The following is a 17262-nucleotide window of genomic DNA, read 5'->3' on the forward strand; positions in this document are numbered from 1 at the left end:
GGCTGACAGGCCTGCAGTTCCCCGGGTCCTCCTTCCGGCCCTTCTTGAAGATGGGTGTCACATTTGCTAATCTCCAGTCAGCAGGGACCTCCCCAGTTAGCCAGGACTGCTGGTAAATGATGGAAAGGGGCTTGGTGAGCACAGCTGTTCCTTCAGTACTCTCGGGTGGATCTCATCAGGCCCCATAGACTTGTGAGTGTCTGAGTGGTGCAGCAGGTCACTAACCATTTCCCCCTTGATTATGGGGGCTCCATTCTGGTCCCCGTCCCTATCTTCCAACTCCAGGGGCTGAAGACCATCTGATGATTTATGCAAAAGTGCTTCTTGTGCTTCTCTTGAAACACACTGTGACACGAGGATTTGCAACTGCTGTTAGTAATTATGCCTATAGGAAATCTATTAAGCATGCTACGCAGATGCCACATGGTAATCACTAATTTGGTAACATCCGCAAATAAGCTACAAATTATCTTATCTTCATACAAGTATGCTAAAAAGGGTTCTGATAAGTATTTAGGAAACTCTGGAAGCAAGTCAATATACAAACAGAAAACATTTCTTATTGTCATGCTGTAAATGACATTGCAACTCTGGCTCATTGTTATCTTGCTCCAATTCCACCCCAATTGCAGGCTGAAATGGTTTTATTTGATCTTCAGGAAGGCAAAACTTAACAACGTATCTAATTTTAACCTGACAGGTTTTATACACAACAAATTCATCATCCTGGTAGAAACAAAGAAAGGTATTTCACAATAAAAACAAAGCTGTAGATAATATTGAAAACAATGCAAATTGATTAAGAGGTAAACCTAAATGACACATCATTTTTGAAAAACAATAAGAATCTGACAGCTTTTATTTTCACTCCCCTAATCTCTCTGTATCACTACCACTTGCATCTCTTATCTTCTTTATATTCTCCACACTCCTTGTATTTCCTCTTCTCCATAAAGCACAATCATTCCTCAAAATAACCAAAACCAAAAAAAGTAAAAAACTGATGGATATCTAGAGAGCAACTGTATCTGTTAGTGTGCCACTACAGCCATCATCCCTGCCTTAGAGTACCAACCTGTAAGGACACGGATTTTTATTAGCTGGATTCATTTACAAAACAATGAACCTTCCATAGTAGCAATTTCTTATTCCATATGAAGTAGAATATTGCTTCCAAAGAACAATTTAAATATCACAGACCAGATATTGATATGATGATTCAATTATAATAAAATATAATATTTACACCTTTCTTTTAAGTATTGTTTTCTTGCAAGAATTCTCTACAAATAGCAATTTAGAGGCTTAGAAGTTTTATATGCACTTTACAGGCTGCAAGACAGACAAAAGTGATTTTACACATTACTGTCTAGTGATTTAGTCTCCGAACTGAAATGCAGGTTACATTCATTCTGTTATCTATCAGTGGTGTAATAAATCCAAAATTTGGTGCCTTTTCAAGTGCCCAATACTGCAGGATCAGTACCTCAAAGTCTGAAGAGATGTCTGCTGTTTTACGGACTCCATGCACACTGTCATAACCTGATGGTGCATTATTTAACCAATAATGTTGTTCATACAAATCTAAGCAGGATCCAAGTGCCACGTCACAAACTGCCAGGAGCTGGGCTCCATCCATTTCACTGGGTGAAGAATACTTAATACTGGTGCTATATATAAAGAAAGATCATACACATTTTATTAAAATTTATATTAATGTAAACATCATAGGAGTTTAAGGATACACAAGTACTTCTGAACAGATGGACAGGCATAAACTTTATAATTACCTTAAAAGTATTAAGCATTATATCTACTTAATTTGAAAAGTAAAAAGAACACACAAAGGATAGAGATACTGTCATTATTCAGACCTAACAGAATCACTGAAGTAAATGCCACTGCCCAGATTCCCAATGTCAGTTCTTTCCAGGCCATGATCTTCAACAACCACTTTTGGCATTAGGAGTCCTCTAGAGAAAAAGAAGGTCACACAATGAATGAAGTACAAAATACTTTTGCATATACCATGTGGGCTAATAGACATTGTGCAATTACGAACCACAGAGGATTAAATAAATACACTTTACAGAAACCACCCATAGACACTCAAGGAAAATAAAGTCTATTCATAAAAAAAATTAAATCCCAAAGTCATATTAATCACCAAGACACCGTTTACATAAGCAATAAGGACTGTTAAGCTTTTCTTCGTTTAGCAGAAAACCAACACATTTTCCAGATTCATTGCCAAACATTCAAAATAATTTTTTGGTTATTAGATAAGTAGTTCTACATTTGTAGCAACTGGGCTGTATTCAATTTCAAAAAACTGTATGAAATTTTTGTATCTAACAAAAGGAAAGTATGAGTTTTAACGGTAGAATGCTGGGGAATGGATACTTTGAAAATTTTCCAATTTTCCAAACTTTTCCAAACCTATTAAGTGTAGAGATACCATCCTTAGACTGTTTATGAAACATTTGATTTACTACCAATCGATGCCCACAGAAAACATTTTATATATAAAGAATGTAAAAAGACACAATATTTAAGTAAGTTCAACAGTTTTGTAGCTTACAATTAAAATCTGCAGCATGAGGAAAACAGAATGCTAATATGACTTCTGAGGTATTTTAATTCTGATAGTGTTATGTATCAGACATGTTTTTTAAAACATCCTTAAATTTTCAGTGGCTGGTATTCACTGCATACATGCTATGATGAGGATTTAAATATGTCAGGCTACTAGAGGTTATATTATTTTAGCATTATTACTATGCCTGAGTGAATCCATGGTATTGAGTCATGTAACTAGATATTCTGTTATTCCAGGAAATTATGATAATCTAAAAAGATGCCAAATAAAGTAGTCGTGGAGAAATAATGTATAGAAGTGGAATAAGGACATTGTCAATGCAATTCTTGCCCAAAACAGAATTAATTTTCCACACAGCCATTACTCTCCTACTCTCTCCATTTTGTCATCTTTCATCTGGATTTAAACCACAGTCCTTACCATCATATCCAAATAGCTGCATCTAAAGTCTAATCTACCTGGAGAGTAATTAAATTTATCATTACAAAAGATTGATTTTCCTTCCAGAGGTCTGTAGAAGTATATGGCTGTTCATATAAATGTTAACAGTAAAAATTAGGTTAAGCATAATGCAAAAGAGCTTCATTTAAAAAAAAAAAAAGTCAAAATACATTTAAGAATATAGTTAAGCCCGATTCAATATCACAAAAAAGGGAATGTAAATTTTTACCTGGAAAGAATTCCCATGAAGTTGCGCACAGATGATGCGTGGAATAAGGACTGAATGTTTCCAAGACTGCTCAGAAATTCTGCTGTTTCAGTTATTCTGCCAACCCTGTACACTCGTAAAATTCTCACTGGACAGTCACTGCAAGAAATTTGAAATTATCTTTGAGGTCTCATGACTTAGAAAGTACATTTAAGATCAATACACTGCCAAAAGATAAAGTCTTATTCTAAATCTCAAAGTAAGGTTCAGCTTCAACTTTTTTTTTTTTTTTGGTTAGCAATTTGAGTGGCAATTATTAAAGAAAAAAAGAGCATAAGAGAACAATCACCAGAGACATTAAAAACTTAATGGCTAAGTTCAAGACCTAGTTAGACTTTTAGGGAGAAACTGAAAACGTGTTTTCATGCCTAAAGTCATATGGAATTATCTTTGGGATCTAAATTCATTTTGGGATCTAAATTCAATGTGACATGCAAAACCCCATATAACTCTATGCAGCTCAGAGTCTGTAAGTATATACATTATTGCCAGCAAATTTATCTTGTACTAAAAATTATTTTACTGAGAATACTCAGAGACGTCACTGTCTTGGCTGAACTACAAATATCTTAGCATCCCAGTCCAGGCTATCTGGAGGCAGTAACTCCCAATTAAGAAAGACTTCCCAATTAAGAAATACACTTGAGAGGAGGAAAACTTGGGTTGCAATCCCACCTCCAGCAAGATTTATGCATTTTACATACAGTAGTTACAGGACAGAGCTGTTGCCAAGACTCTTGTCCTTCCCTTCTTGTGATTAAGCACAACAAAAAATTCAGATTCTCTCTTTACCTCCTTACCTTTATCCTTGCCAGCTGAATGCTCTACTTAGCTATTGTGTAAAGGTCTGAGTGGAGAACAGTGTGCCTACCACCGTCCCTCTGCTTAAGCAGTCTGTTGTGCACACATGCTCGGAATATACTTCCTCAGATGACAGACTCTGGACTAAGGACTGAGTTGCTTCACGGTGCAAAGACAGTGATACCCTATGAAATACCCAGAACATAATTTTAGGATTCTAGGATTCCCAACTGTCACACAGTGAGGAACCTCCAGATTTACAAAGTAACTGAGAAGAGGACTTAAGGATCACAATTTTAGATTTAGATACTGAAAGTAGGTAGTACCTGGAAAGTAAAAGCATAAAGCCCTGTTTACAAATCAAACCTTTATGCTTTCAAGATTCAATGATTCAAGATTCCTAAAATAATATTGGTAGATAGGACCTAGCCTCTTTTGTAATTTTGAACACTTTACTCAAACTGTGTGGTTTCTTTTGTTGAGGATTAGAGACATATTATGTCCTAATTTATGAAGCTGCTATGTGAACTTTTTTATATGAAGGGGTTTTTTTGGTTTGTTTTGTTTGTTTCTGGGGTTTTTTTCTTTTTTTTTTTTTTTTTTTAAGAACCTTACTTGAACCCTAATCTTTCAGCATGCTTCTACTGCAGTTGAAGATTTTTAAAATTGTTTTTAGATTAAAAACTAAGATTGCGAATGCAGAGACTGAAAGGGAATAAATATGCTCCAATTCTTGCAATGTCATTATGCTTATCTATTGTATAAGAGTAGAGTCAAAGTTTTGTGGGAAAATCCTGTCCTGATAATTAGTTAGTTTATGAATTAGTATATAGTCCCCAACATAGATAACTGCTATCTACAAAGAGCAGTCTCAGGGGTTCAAGTAACAGCAAATTTCCCAAAACTTTACTCAATTGTTTCTGTCACAAAGAACTGTACAGTGGAACTGAGTCACATAAACCCTTGTTCTATTAATTTTAAATGACTTAAAAATTTAGACAAAATGTCAAGTACAAGTCAACTACTAAACTTTGCTGAAGACAAACAGAAGTTTGCGTGTTCCAAGCACAGTGCTCCTTCCACATTTGAGCAATATATATTAGGTATAACCACTCAGTAACTAGTTGTTGCTAGGTAGGTTTAGAACTTACCTGCTTAACAGCATATTTACTGGTTTTTTTAACTCAGTAAAAACAAACTTGGAGTGACTATATATGTATAATTGAAGCCCACTTCATTCTTCCCTGTATTAATGATCTAACCATTGATTATTCCATTTCTAGAACCGTCTTCTCTTTAATTTCTCCATATTTACCCATTTTTTAATTTTGTTAATCAAAGACACAGGGTGCCCCATTAGAGGCCAACGTCAAGAACATTAAATAGAATTATAGGCAAATCTGCAGAATAACTTCCTAGAAATACATCTTTTTCACACAATTGGAAGTTAACTAGAAAGGGATGGCAAGTTCTGTACATAATCAAAAGGTGACCAGGTATTTCCTCCCACCCCCATCAAGTTTATTCACACAGAAAAAAAATATTTGTTTTACTCAGCAGAACCCAAAATTTTACTTTTATATTTACTTTCCAGTTATTTTATAAAATGCCTGGAAATAAATACTGAGAAGCTGAGTAAACAAGTCTAGACCCCATATATTTTATTTTAATAGCTCGTATAAATAGGCAGCTCTTCACAACTAAAAAAAGAAAAACAGAACACCCCACCACCCTCCCCCCACCCCGCCCCCAGACTGACAATATTATCATTTTCAGGTTTTTTTAAATTTACCTCCATTTTGTTCTAGTATAGCTTATGGTAAATATGCCAGCTCTGCAATCCCATTAGCGCAATCAACACTGCACAGTAACAGAACCTAATAATTCAGTCATCTTTAGAGGTATTTTGTACACTATACCTTGGATTGTACTGGAATCATTGTGTAACCATTAAACACTCACCTGTAATTGTTTTTTAACACTTGTTGTTCAACATTGAGAAATTCATAATTAGTTGAGTCAACAGCTTCCACTTTGCACCTCAGAGCCCGGTATTTGGCCAAAGATGATGAGTTTGGGCATGACATATTTGTTTCATGTATATTAAGCATGTCTCTGATTAGCTAGAAAATACAGACAGAAATTTATGAATACTTGTTACATTTTAATTAAGGAAACATGCAAACCAGACTGAATTATATAAAGTTACAGCATAGTAACAATGAAATGGAATACTCAAAAGGACATTTCCACTTGTTAGATACAGTTTGGAACAAGAGCAAACAGCTGTAGAATCCCATGAAAACAATTCAGAAGAACAAGGTATATGAAAAATAGTGTTAAACTGCTTCTGTACAACTCCAAATCAAGCTTTGGATGGAGCCTGCTCATAACAGCTCCACAAACCAGTACTTGTGCTTGGTTACCATTTTGATCTGGCTTATGAGGCAATTCTTACTTGTTAGAAACTGTCATTTTGTCCCTGAGGTCACTATCCAGCTAGGGCAGTAGCACAGGGTACCCATGTAATTTTCTCAGATCAGGAGAAAGAAAGACATCTAACTTTGAAAAGATTGTAATGCTACACTTCACTAAGCCATGGGAAAGCTTTATGAGACATAGCAATTTTTTGATATCAGAAATATCAAAAGGTTTTAATTATCAAAAGATTTCCAAGGTTAAAGGCACTATTAACGTTTGTTCTTTTAGAACAGCAAGGAGCCTCCTTCCCTATACCTCTCCCCCTTTATATTTTGTAACTTACAGAAGACTGACTTCTGGATATGACTGGACTGCCTTCTTGCCAAAAGAAAGAGGTATCTCTGGCAGAATCTATGGAATTTACATTATAATCACAATACAAGGAGGAAATTTGAATTTGCTCTATAGTTACAAGAGTGATGTAGCTGTCAGAGCTCTGACTGCCTCTCGCCTCTCCAGAGGGCCTGGCTGCTTGGGCTCAGGGCCAGCTTTGACAGTGCAGCTGTGGAGCCTTGAAAGAGAGCTGTGAGAAGACTCAGGAGATTCCTGCCCCTCCTTTGCACAAGAGATGCCTTTGAGCTTAAGCTCTTGGCCTTGGTCTCTTGACTGAGCTATGCTGCTGATATGGCTGCATGCAACTTCCCACCTCCCTGGTTCTGACCCAGATCCTGTGGACTCAAGTTCCCAGTTTGACCTTGGACCTGCCAGATAAGCTATAATGAGGAGGCAATCTGGACTGGCCACTATCACCAGCAGTCACTGTCACCTGCTCTGCTCTTCTTATTTGGGTACCGTGGGACTAGAGCCACTGCCAGTGGTGTAACTGCCCTGGCTTTGCTCACTTTCACCCCCAGCCCTGTCCACCTGCCCTTACAGAACAGCCATCCCTTGGTGCTGGGCGCAAGGACTGCATCTGCATGCACACTCAGCACACCTCGTCAGCAATCCCCCCAGCAGGCTGAGAATTTCCCAGCTAGTTTCTGCAAAGATGAGACAATGGACTGACTTGCAGCAGCGTAACGGAACTCCCGACTGACTGAACTCCTAGCCAGCTTAAAACTGAAGGAACTGACTAAGTAACACAGGAGCCGAGAGGGAGCTATGGGGGAGATCCTTGGAGATTGCCCTAGGCAGGCCAGCTGTGCTTAGACAAACTGAAAGATGTTATCTGTTTAGATGTACTGACTAACTTCTTGCACTAACAATCCAGGCAGTCCAGGGAACTCCCCCAAGCAGTTTGGGCTGTAGAAGTAGGAACAGACCAAGCTGTACATAGATTTAGAAACTGATTATGCATATGCTGGAGTAGTTGCTGGCGTCAGGTGGATGATAACAACAGTTCCGTGATTCTCATTTGATTCAGCTGAAGATGCCATCACAATAATGATTGCAATGGAAACTCCTGTCACCATCTGGACAGCAACTGCTCTTCCTGTTCAAAAACACTGAATTCCCCCCATAAGCGTTAGTCTATTCATAAGATTCCAATAAATTATTTTTTTAAACTGACAGCTTGTGACTAGTTGTGTAATTTATCTGTCAATTTACCTAGTGAGCATGTTCAAAACTGGTGTAGCACAGTGCAGATAAGGGCTTAGTAGCAATCTGGAAAAGTTACCTGACACAGGTCCTGTTTTCTAGATAACAGCTTTTTGGAAACTTTATAGTGTACTTCAGTTTTGTGATGTACAACCTGATAGAATTCCATCATCATCTCCTGTAGTGCCACCTCGCCAGCTCCCTCATCCAGTGCATTCTTTACTTGGAGTAAAATACCTTCTGCTTTGCTCACCTTTAAAAGAAGAGATTATTAAACTGAAAGCTATCACAAAATTGCAGAAAGAGCACAAAGCAATAAATACTGAAAATGGATCATTTAATTCCAAACTGAAATAAAACTTCAACTCTTGTTAGTGCAATATCCACAAAATATTTTCTTGCAGCTAGGATACAGAAACAGTATTTAAAAGTTGGATATTATTCTGCCTTTATACTGGGCTACTTGCAAAGTGCCTCAAGCAGAGCTAAGAGACAGTAAAATAATCTCCCTGAAATAAAATGAAATATGAATCAGATTGAAAGACAATGTTCTTTAACATCTTGTCGATTTGTATTGTCATCAACTGTCAGCACTGAAGAAATAACAGAAAGTAGAGAATAAATTTCTTACTGAATGTCTAAGTGCACTAGTTCATCCTAAAATACATAAAGCAGAGTAGAAGTCCTATTTATAAAGTGCAACCTACAGATGAAATGAAAGTAATGATTAATTTTAGACAGTTTGTCCAGACAGATAGGATATAGATTTGCTTGTATCTGTATATTCCTTCTCAATTGGAAATTTTTCACAGAATACTCTATATTATTTTGTCTTCTCAAGGCAGGAGAAAAAGGCAAAATGCTTTTTAATTTACATGAACCACAGGCAACAGCTAGTAAAACGTTAACATTAGAGGCTGCATAGCAATGTCTTACTGCAGTTCAATATTGATCCAAGACTGGTCTCTGTCTCACAAATGCCTTGGCAAAGAAATGGAGGGTTAATCTAACTGAACAGCAACCCACTTCTTAATTATTGTGTTTCAAAAATCCAGATATTTTTTTTCTTTCAATACAAACGCTGTTTCTCTTTCTCTTGCAAATTAATTATAATGGGAAGAGTTAGTGAAACAGTTTTATCATATTCTTACAGATCGATGCACTGAGATACAGAATCTTTTAGGTCTATGGTTCAGCTCTTGCAAAAGCTACCAATGATTGAACATTATTTATCAAATATTTATCAAATTTCACCTACCTGAAATATGTTAGGAATCTTAATATCCAAACAATTGCACCTCATAAAAAGCATTTACCACAAACAGCATTCCCTATATCTTTGCTGATTTATGCAATGCACTCACTACTGTCTCTGAGTACATGTATACAATATTACTAATGTACTACTTACTCACCAGAACCTACATAAATGTGTATTATTTCCACTCAAAAAGTGAAAGGAATATTCTTCTACCATACATCAACTGAAGAGCATCAAAAGTGAGTTTCATGTAATAAGATAAGAGCAAAGTCATTACAGAATTGGGGACTTTTTACTGGCAAAGCTCTTCCAATTTAAAACCAACATAATCTTCAGGTAATTTTGCCTTCAGTGATAACAGAGATGAACAAAACTCTCATCTTAAACAGTCATTTATTTGGCTGTTTGTTAAGTTATATGAACTTAAATTACATGAATAAGCATCCTCTTAAATGTCTAGGGAGCAAAGCAAAAGAATTGAGGTATGTGGGAAAGTGGTATTAAATGAGCGATAAACTTAACAAACGGGTGGATAGGCAGTTACTCTTAATACAGCTGTAATATCCAAAGGCCTTCAAGAGTAGCTGTGTGTTAATTACATGTGTCATCTGATAATACAGACAGGGACTACAATTAAAACTATTTTTCCATTACAAGAGAATGGCTGACTGAAGTATGGTTGAAACATACTGGCAGGAGACAGTAATCTGCTATTATGCACTGCCTTCTATGACTATCTTCTTATGTGACTTCACTCATCTCATGGAAGGGATCCTCCCATAAGGATTGTGTAAATTGCTGTAAAATGGAAAAGACAGCCATCTGCCCTAGGGAGTACAGCATCTTTTTAGTGTCATGATTCTAAAGCAAAATTTGAGATAAAAATTTCTGAAGCATGGATTTGTTGAAGTGCAGGAGTATTGAAAGTGTAATTACCAATCCCAATCTGAAACACAACATACATGTTTGCTGGGAAAAAATTAATTCTAACAGCATTTACGTATTCATCCTCACAGAGTAAAAACAATTAACTTATATCATTTAGGCTTATGTTGTTTACTGATTCAAATAGTAAACTATCCAGGTGGCCAATAGCTTCTGCCCAGATCAATTCCACAAAATCACTAACTTCCTGACACATAGCACTTGAATGGATGGCTTCTTCTAGAACTAGCTGTAGAAAATAAACACAACTCAGTGAAAAGACAAAGATGCAAGTCATGCAAAGATGCAGCGAAGTTCTTACACAGATAATTAAACTCTCCTATTCCCATAAACAATACAGTGTGCAATGCGCATTCATGCTTAGTATAATTTCTTCAGTCCCATCGAACTGAAGGGAAGGTTTGCTTTTACAAATTCTTTCAAGTGGAGAGCATGGCAGGCCAGATGACCATGACCTCTCTTGAAAAATGAGACATAAAGTCTTGGAGAAGACAGAAGTTGACTTGCTTGATATCTTTATCAGTACATTGTACTATCAGGTACATGGACAAAATAGTCTGCACATCCCAGCCATTTCCTTTTTTGCACAGCTGGTAAAAGAACAGATGGTTCAAAATGGCCAGTGTTTTATAACATCTCTAACAGATGACACTAGATCTCTAGTTCAGAAACCTCGGTGGGAAAGACATTATTCCTGTGAAAATAAAAAGTTGGAGCAGCAAAGCTACAGGAGAACAGAGAGGCCATGAAAATCAGTGCAATTCATGCATAAAAGAGACCTGTGAAAACAGATTTTCTTGTGTTCTTCTGAGGAACATTGTTAAAGCATTTCCTTGAACTTTTTCTTACTGTTCTACAGCTCCAGAAGCTGCCATTAAACTTGATGCCATTAAACAATTCTCACACAAGTTTGGACATTCTACATTACTTGTTTGTATGGCATCAACCACACAGCTTCTGAGATCACTAAAGGACATATGGGGGCCTTCCAACATTGCTGGATATAATCTATATGCCAGTTGTGCCCTGTAATAGAAGCTAACCATGGTGGAAGAGAGAAGTAGATAAAGTACAGCGAGAACATAAATGGGAAAAAAATTTCTGTCACACTATAACCATTTTAAATAGCAGTAGAACATTGCCTAAAGAGTAGGGAGCAGAATCCAACTGCTATTGCCGTTGGGGGGAGTCCTGTTACTGATTCCAGTGTGATCTAAATCAGGCCTGTGACATCTGCATAGTGTGCAGAATAATTCGACAATCAAAGTCGCACAACAATTCTGTTTGCTATATTAGCACATCACTTTTTAGGTATCACAATAGTTGATAATGCATCTACTGAGAAAAAACCCCACTATAATGAATATGGCTACATTTGCTTTTAATGTGTTTAAGTACTGGGAACATTCACCCAATATTTAAAAAAAAATTTCCCAAACATTTACATATAAAGAGTTTCCCTTAACCTATGGCTGTATCACTAATCCAGACAATGTTTACCACATTCAGAAAATTGGAAACTAAACCAAATCATTAAGGACAGAAAAGTGTAAACATGCAAGTTGCATATGCCTTTTGCAATTTTGTAGAAGCTAAAGATTCAGCTTCTGGTGGAAAAGTTTCTCTGAGCAGGAAATCCTGGCTCTTCAAGTCTGCAATACAAGTCTCATACTTTTATTTCTTCAGCAGTATTAGTTACGAATTATTATTCTGTAAATTGAAAGAGTAAAGTTAGTCAAAGAAACTATACAGAGATGTGATCAATTTCACCAGACACTGCTCTAACAGCTGACAATCCACACTTAACTTCTGGGTTGTGATTTAACAGGCTTCCAGCAAGGCAGTGCTTTCACGAGGGTTCATGGGACATGAAGAACAAGCACAGGGCTCCATATACAAACCTCACAGTGACAAGATAGGTTCATCTAAATGCATGCTGGAATAACTTGTTCTATCAATTGAACTATTCAAAATTCATCCCCAATACAGCTTCTTTGACTTGTATCTAATGTTGTTACAATGACACAGACTGCAAGTGCTACACCAGAGTGCGTACATAACTTGTATGCTTGAGAAATACATTTAGGTTGCCCTCAAGACAAGCTTTTCTGTCTCTCAATAGTATGTCCAGAATATCACTTGCTATAGCATTTCAGCATGTAAACATGTCATTATACAGTTCAGATATTGCCAGGAAAATGTATGAGTATGAGGCAGGTGCACCCAGGACCACGCTGTGTTGCTGCCAAGTCCCAAAACAATTCTTTTGAGCAAGCTGTAAACAAACACACAGAGTAGAGGAGCCAACTATAAATCAAACTTCTAATGATAAAGCTTAACAGAATGACCTCCTACTACCTATATCTAAGGATTAGCCTGCAAATAAGAATGAAAAGCATCTGAAGCTCTCTGGAACAGGTATGTTCAACATGCATAAAGAAACAAACAGGTAATATCAATGACTGGTTCATACCTTTGTTCCATTTGATGCACTGAAGTGTGCATATAGTTGAAACAGAAACTTGTAATGCTCTTGGGAACGCTGTAACTCAATAACTACAAAGTCTTTGCTTTCCTTGGAGTTAATCTAAATGGAGAGATAAATAAAGCCCCCCAACACCCAATTTATATATATATATTGCTTAAGCATGTTTCATTCACATGATATTGCACCAAGTACTTCCCCTTGTCCTACTTATGTTTTCACCCCATTTAGAACCACACAGTATGACCGGCTAAGAACAGAAGAACTATTCATTATTTGTATCATAGTAACAAGCAGAAGCTCCTCGCAGGGCTTCACTGTACTGATTGCTGTACATTTCCATCATTTTTGTGTTTTGAAAGATTTTTAATTAAAAAGTTTAAAATTTAAATTAGCTTTCACAGAATCACAGAATCGTATAGGTTGGAAAAGACCTTTAAGATCATCGAGTCCAACCATAAACCTAACACTACCAAAACCACCACTATACCATGTCCCTAAGCACCTCATCCAAACGTCTTTTAAATACTTCCAGGGATGGCGACTCAACCACTTCCCTGGGCAGCCTGTTCCAATGCTTGATAACCCTTTCAGTGAAGAAAAATTTCCTAATATCCAGTCTAAACCTCCCCTGGCGCAACTTGAGGCCATTTCCTCTCGTCCTATCACTTGTTACCTGGGAGAAGAGACACATATTTAACACATAACAGCCATGATAACATATATCTTGCCAGAAGCAAACTTATTATTCTACTGTAATACTTTGGTGAGAACACTACAGTGATAATAGAAAAGTTTTATTTGGGTAGAATTAGGCTGCACTGAAAGACAGAAAGCATTAAAGTATTTTTCAATACTCCTCTTTGCATTGCAGTACATGGTAACATAGAAGAGTTACTGTTGATGTGTATAAAAATGTAAACCTTTTATTAATCTACTGATTCTCCTACATTCTCTCACAGTAACAGAAAGGCTTACTTTTTCAAGGACACAGTATCTTGCAACTTCAAAATCTTGAGGGAAAAAAGAAGTATCTTGATCATTTTCACTGTAAAATCTGGAATGGAATCAGACTAATTAAAATCACATATGCCCAGTAGATACTGTACTGTAATAGCCTGCAACATCATACTAAAGTAAGAACTAATATAAGAAAATAAATCTATTTTTCAGCAGCAAAATAGCAGCAAAGAAAGTTTTGAGAAATGAAATCCCACTCGGACAAGCTGCTGCACTAACAGGGCAGAATGTCTAGTGTGAACCTGAAGATGAAGACCAGATTTCAGTCTTCATTCTTTAGAGAAACTATGGAGGCAACACAATAAATGTATTTTCATTGCCTGGTTAGGTGTTAATTTTTTAATAGCTTAGTCAGCTACCTGTGCTGTCTGAGGCTAATTCCTCCCTTATTTCTGACTTTCACATTAGGATATATACATGTTGACATATCCTTCAGCATCAGGACTTTTAGACCAAGTGTAGCTTCTAGTACGTTGCAACAGAGTAACTAAATACCTATGCTATGACTGAACAGCAGTCTCTAAAAGTGAAAGCTGCATTTTGTTAACAGATTTAAGAATGTTGGAGCTGGTTTTGTTCCTTTAACTCAATAATTAGAAACAATTATCACAATACTGCTTCCCTATCAACTAAGAGCAGTCTCAGTTATCTTGATTTTCAGCTCTCCCAAGAATTTTCATGGGAGAAAGATATGCTCAGCACTTCTAAAAACAATGAAAGGGACTGGATTGCAAAAACCCACGTGAACCAAAAAAAGAAAAAAATTGTGAGGATAGACAGAGCTCCAAGCAGAAAATAATAAAGCTTGAGCCTTACTAATGCCTGCTGAGTTGGTAGAAGCTTTGCATGTATTAGGGAGCTGGACTGTAGGTGTACACTGAGATGGAAAAATGTAAAATCAATTTCCACAGTCAGATCCAAAGGCAAAAAAAAAAAAAAAAAAAAAGAAGCCATTATAAATTCATCCACACAGAATATAGAAAATGGAGAAAGAATAATTTTATCTTCCACTGCATTATTAAGATAATGAGAGCTGTCTCCAGAAGTCACTGAAACAGATTGAGAAGTGGGGTTTTTTTGTTTTGTTTTGAATTTACAGAAATATCAACATAGATGTATCAAAATATATTTTTAATTTAATTTAATTTTATTTTACCTGAGATTCCCCACTTTTGACTCAATTCTTCTCTCACTGTCTTCAATAACAGTAAGGCTGGAATCATTGTTTTCATTTTTCTTTGTGGCATTTTTATTTTCAGCAGATGACAGGTCTCCCACATCTGCAGTCAAAACATTTATTTACTTCTAATTTCTCTAATTTAACTGATGAATATTAATAAAAATAATTTTACACATTGAAACAAGTTAACAGCTTGTAAGGTCACATTTTATTCAGCCATGTAACTGGCAGGATATAGAGTCAAGTATTGAAGTGCAACTGCCCCAGCTGCCACACTGCTAGAATTAGTACCTCCCTGGGCTATGCCAGTGCTTATTCCCTCCAGGCACTTTGCCACCCTGACTTCTGTGACAGGAAGGGGAAAAAGAATTAGGGCACGTAGCTGAGAGCTACACTGTGCCACTTGACCTTAAAGCCTGAGAACTATTCCTCCATGGCTCACGCTGGTTTTGCAGGTTTTTGTTTGTTGGTTTGGTTTGCGCTTTTTCTTTTTTTTTTTTAAGTTGTATAGATATAGTGTATGAATTAAGTTTTACTTTTAGCTTAAAACTACTTAGGATTGCTACTGAATGTATCTACCCAGCTTCGGCCATGAATGCCCACGGCCTCTGCTGTGCAAAATCAGATTTGTCTAACAGACTCAATGACACAGCAAACATAGAAATGCAGGGGTCCTGATTCTCATTCTTACATATAGTTCTGAAAATTGTACTGATTCATGACATGAGAACGTTCATAAAATAAAATGTACTATGTCACAAGTAATTACTTTTAAAAATACTGAAAGGAAAGACTAGCACCCAGTAAAATGCAAGAGATGCAAAAGTAAAAGGAAATAAAAAGCATAGTTACTAGGAAGAAAAAAAAAAGAGAATTAAAACACTAATAACTTTCAGGATGATAAATTTTTGCCTACTGTACACATTAAATAGAATTATCTTTCTCGTCTCTTTTTTCACGTTCTTTGGCTTGTCTCACAGCATTAAAATGAACATTTATCTTTTTTCCTTCTACACAAAGTTATAGTTGTTTGCATCTGAACCATGTTACGTATTGGAATGCTTGAAGTTCTTCTGTGTTAATTATGTTGCATTAAATATTTCTAGCCCATGTTAACCTGGGCTATCTTATTTTCTAGCTATCCTATTTTCTCATAATTTTGACTTCAAAACATAATACTTTCTGATACAAAGGCATTGAAAACCCACTGCATTCTGTTGAAATTAACTAAAACTTCCAGGTTACTGTCATTTTTTTTCCAGTGGAGTCAAATAAAGACAGTCACTGGAGTAGCTTTTTTTGTTATTTTTAATATTTTATCCACACTTCCAACTTAAAGTCTTATTTGAAGTTTCATTAAAAGAAAAAAAAAATCAATGGAAACACTCCACAGAATGGAACTAATATTTCTTTTCTGAAAAAATCTAATTTTTTAATCAATTTTATTGCCAGTTTCCATGGTTGCCAATTTCTTAAAAGCTGATTCTAAATATTCATCTTCTAAATTCAGTAGTAGAAAACTACTGGGCTCTGAACAAGATGATAATGTACCTGCATCATTCCTTTTCTTCACACATTCCTTTCTTTTTCCTTCAATGTCAACAACTTACGTTATGCACAATTTAACCTGCAGACTCTTGAGGACAGCGTATACAATTTTTGGTATTTGTAAAATGGCAATCACCTATGGGAGCTATATATAATAGTAGGATTTAAAGTTATTCACCCAATGTTATATTAGGAAATGTTACACAAGAGTGAGAGGGAGAAACTAACTTATTTAATCATATTCTTCTCAAAATTAAAAAACTGTATACAGAGAAAACAAAAAATTGAAATAATAATACAATGCATTACCTTCTCCCCGAGGTGGATTAGAAGTAAGCACTCTAATATGACAATATTATTGCTGTAATTACTAGCTATGGCAAGGAGGAAATAAATGTCAGGTATTATGCCTTCACTATTAAGTTAGATAATGTTAGATAACTCCCTGTCACTGGCATGTGAATACTTATATTGTTAAGGCATTAGCATGTTCCTCAGCACACTTCCACCTTCTGCCAACTCACATCCTCCCAGTTTCCAGGCATGGTTTGGGAGACAGATCATCACCATGACCATTCCCATTAGGCAGTTCGGATATGAACACTCAGTCCTGAGGACAAAGAGAGCTCACTAGTATAGGTGTGGGCCAAGCCATGCCAGCTGGCCACAGGCCCTGTGAGCATTCCTAGGCATG

General features: G+C 36.4%; 1 protein-coding gene across 1 annotated transcript in view; it reads right to left on the bottom strand.

The window, feature by feature from the left end:
* Positions 1–17262, bottom strand: part of PARP4 (poly(ADP-ribose) polymerase family member 4) — a 53862-nt gene that overhangs the window by 31445 nt on the left and 5155 nt on the right. The window contains 11 exon segments of the mRNA XM_075499197.1: positions 555–726; positions 1487–1670; positions 1875–1973; positions 3270–3407; positions 6072–6232; positions 8209–8377; positions 10416–10564; positions 11908–12015; positions 12809–12922; positions 13799–13877; positions 14997–15120. Of these exon segments, the coding sequence (XP_075355312.1) occupies positions 555–726; positions 1487–1670; positions 1875–1973; positions 3270–3407; positions 6072–6232; positions 8209–8377; positions 10416–10564; positions 11908–12015; positions 12809–12922; positions 13799–13877; positions 14997–15120 (1497 nt within the window).

The sequence above is a fragment of the Mycteria americana genome, chromosome 1 (assembly GCF_035582795.1).
Source record: "Mycteria americana isolate JAX WOST 10 ecotype Jacksonville Zoo and Gardens chromosome 1, USCA_MyAme_1.0, whole genome shotgun sequence".
NCBI lineage: Eukaryota > Metazoa > Chordata > Aves > Ciconiiformes > Ciconiidae > Mycteria > Mycteria americana.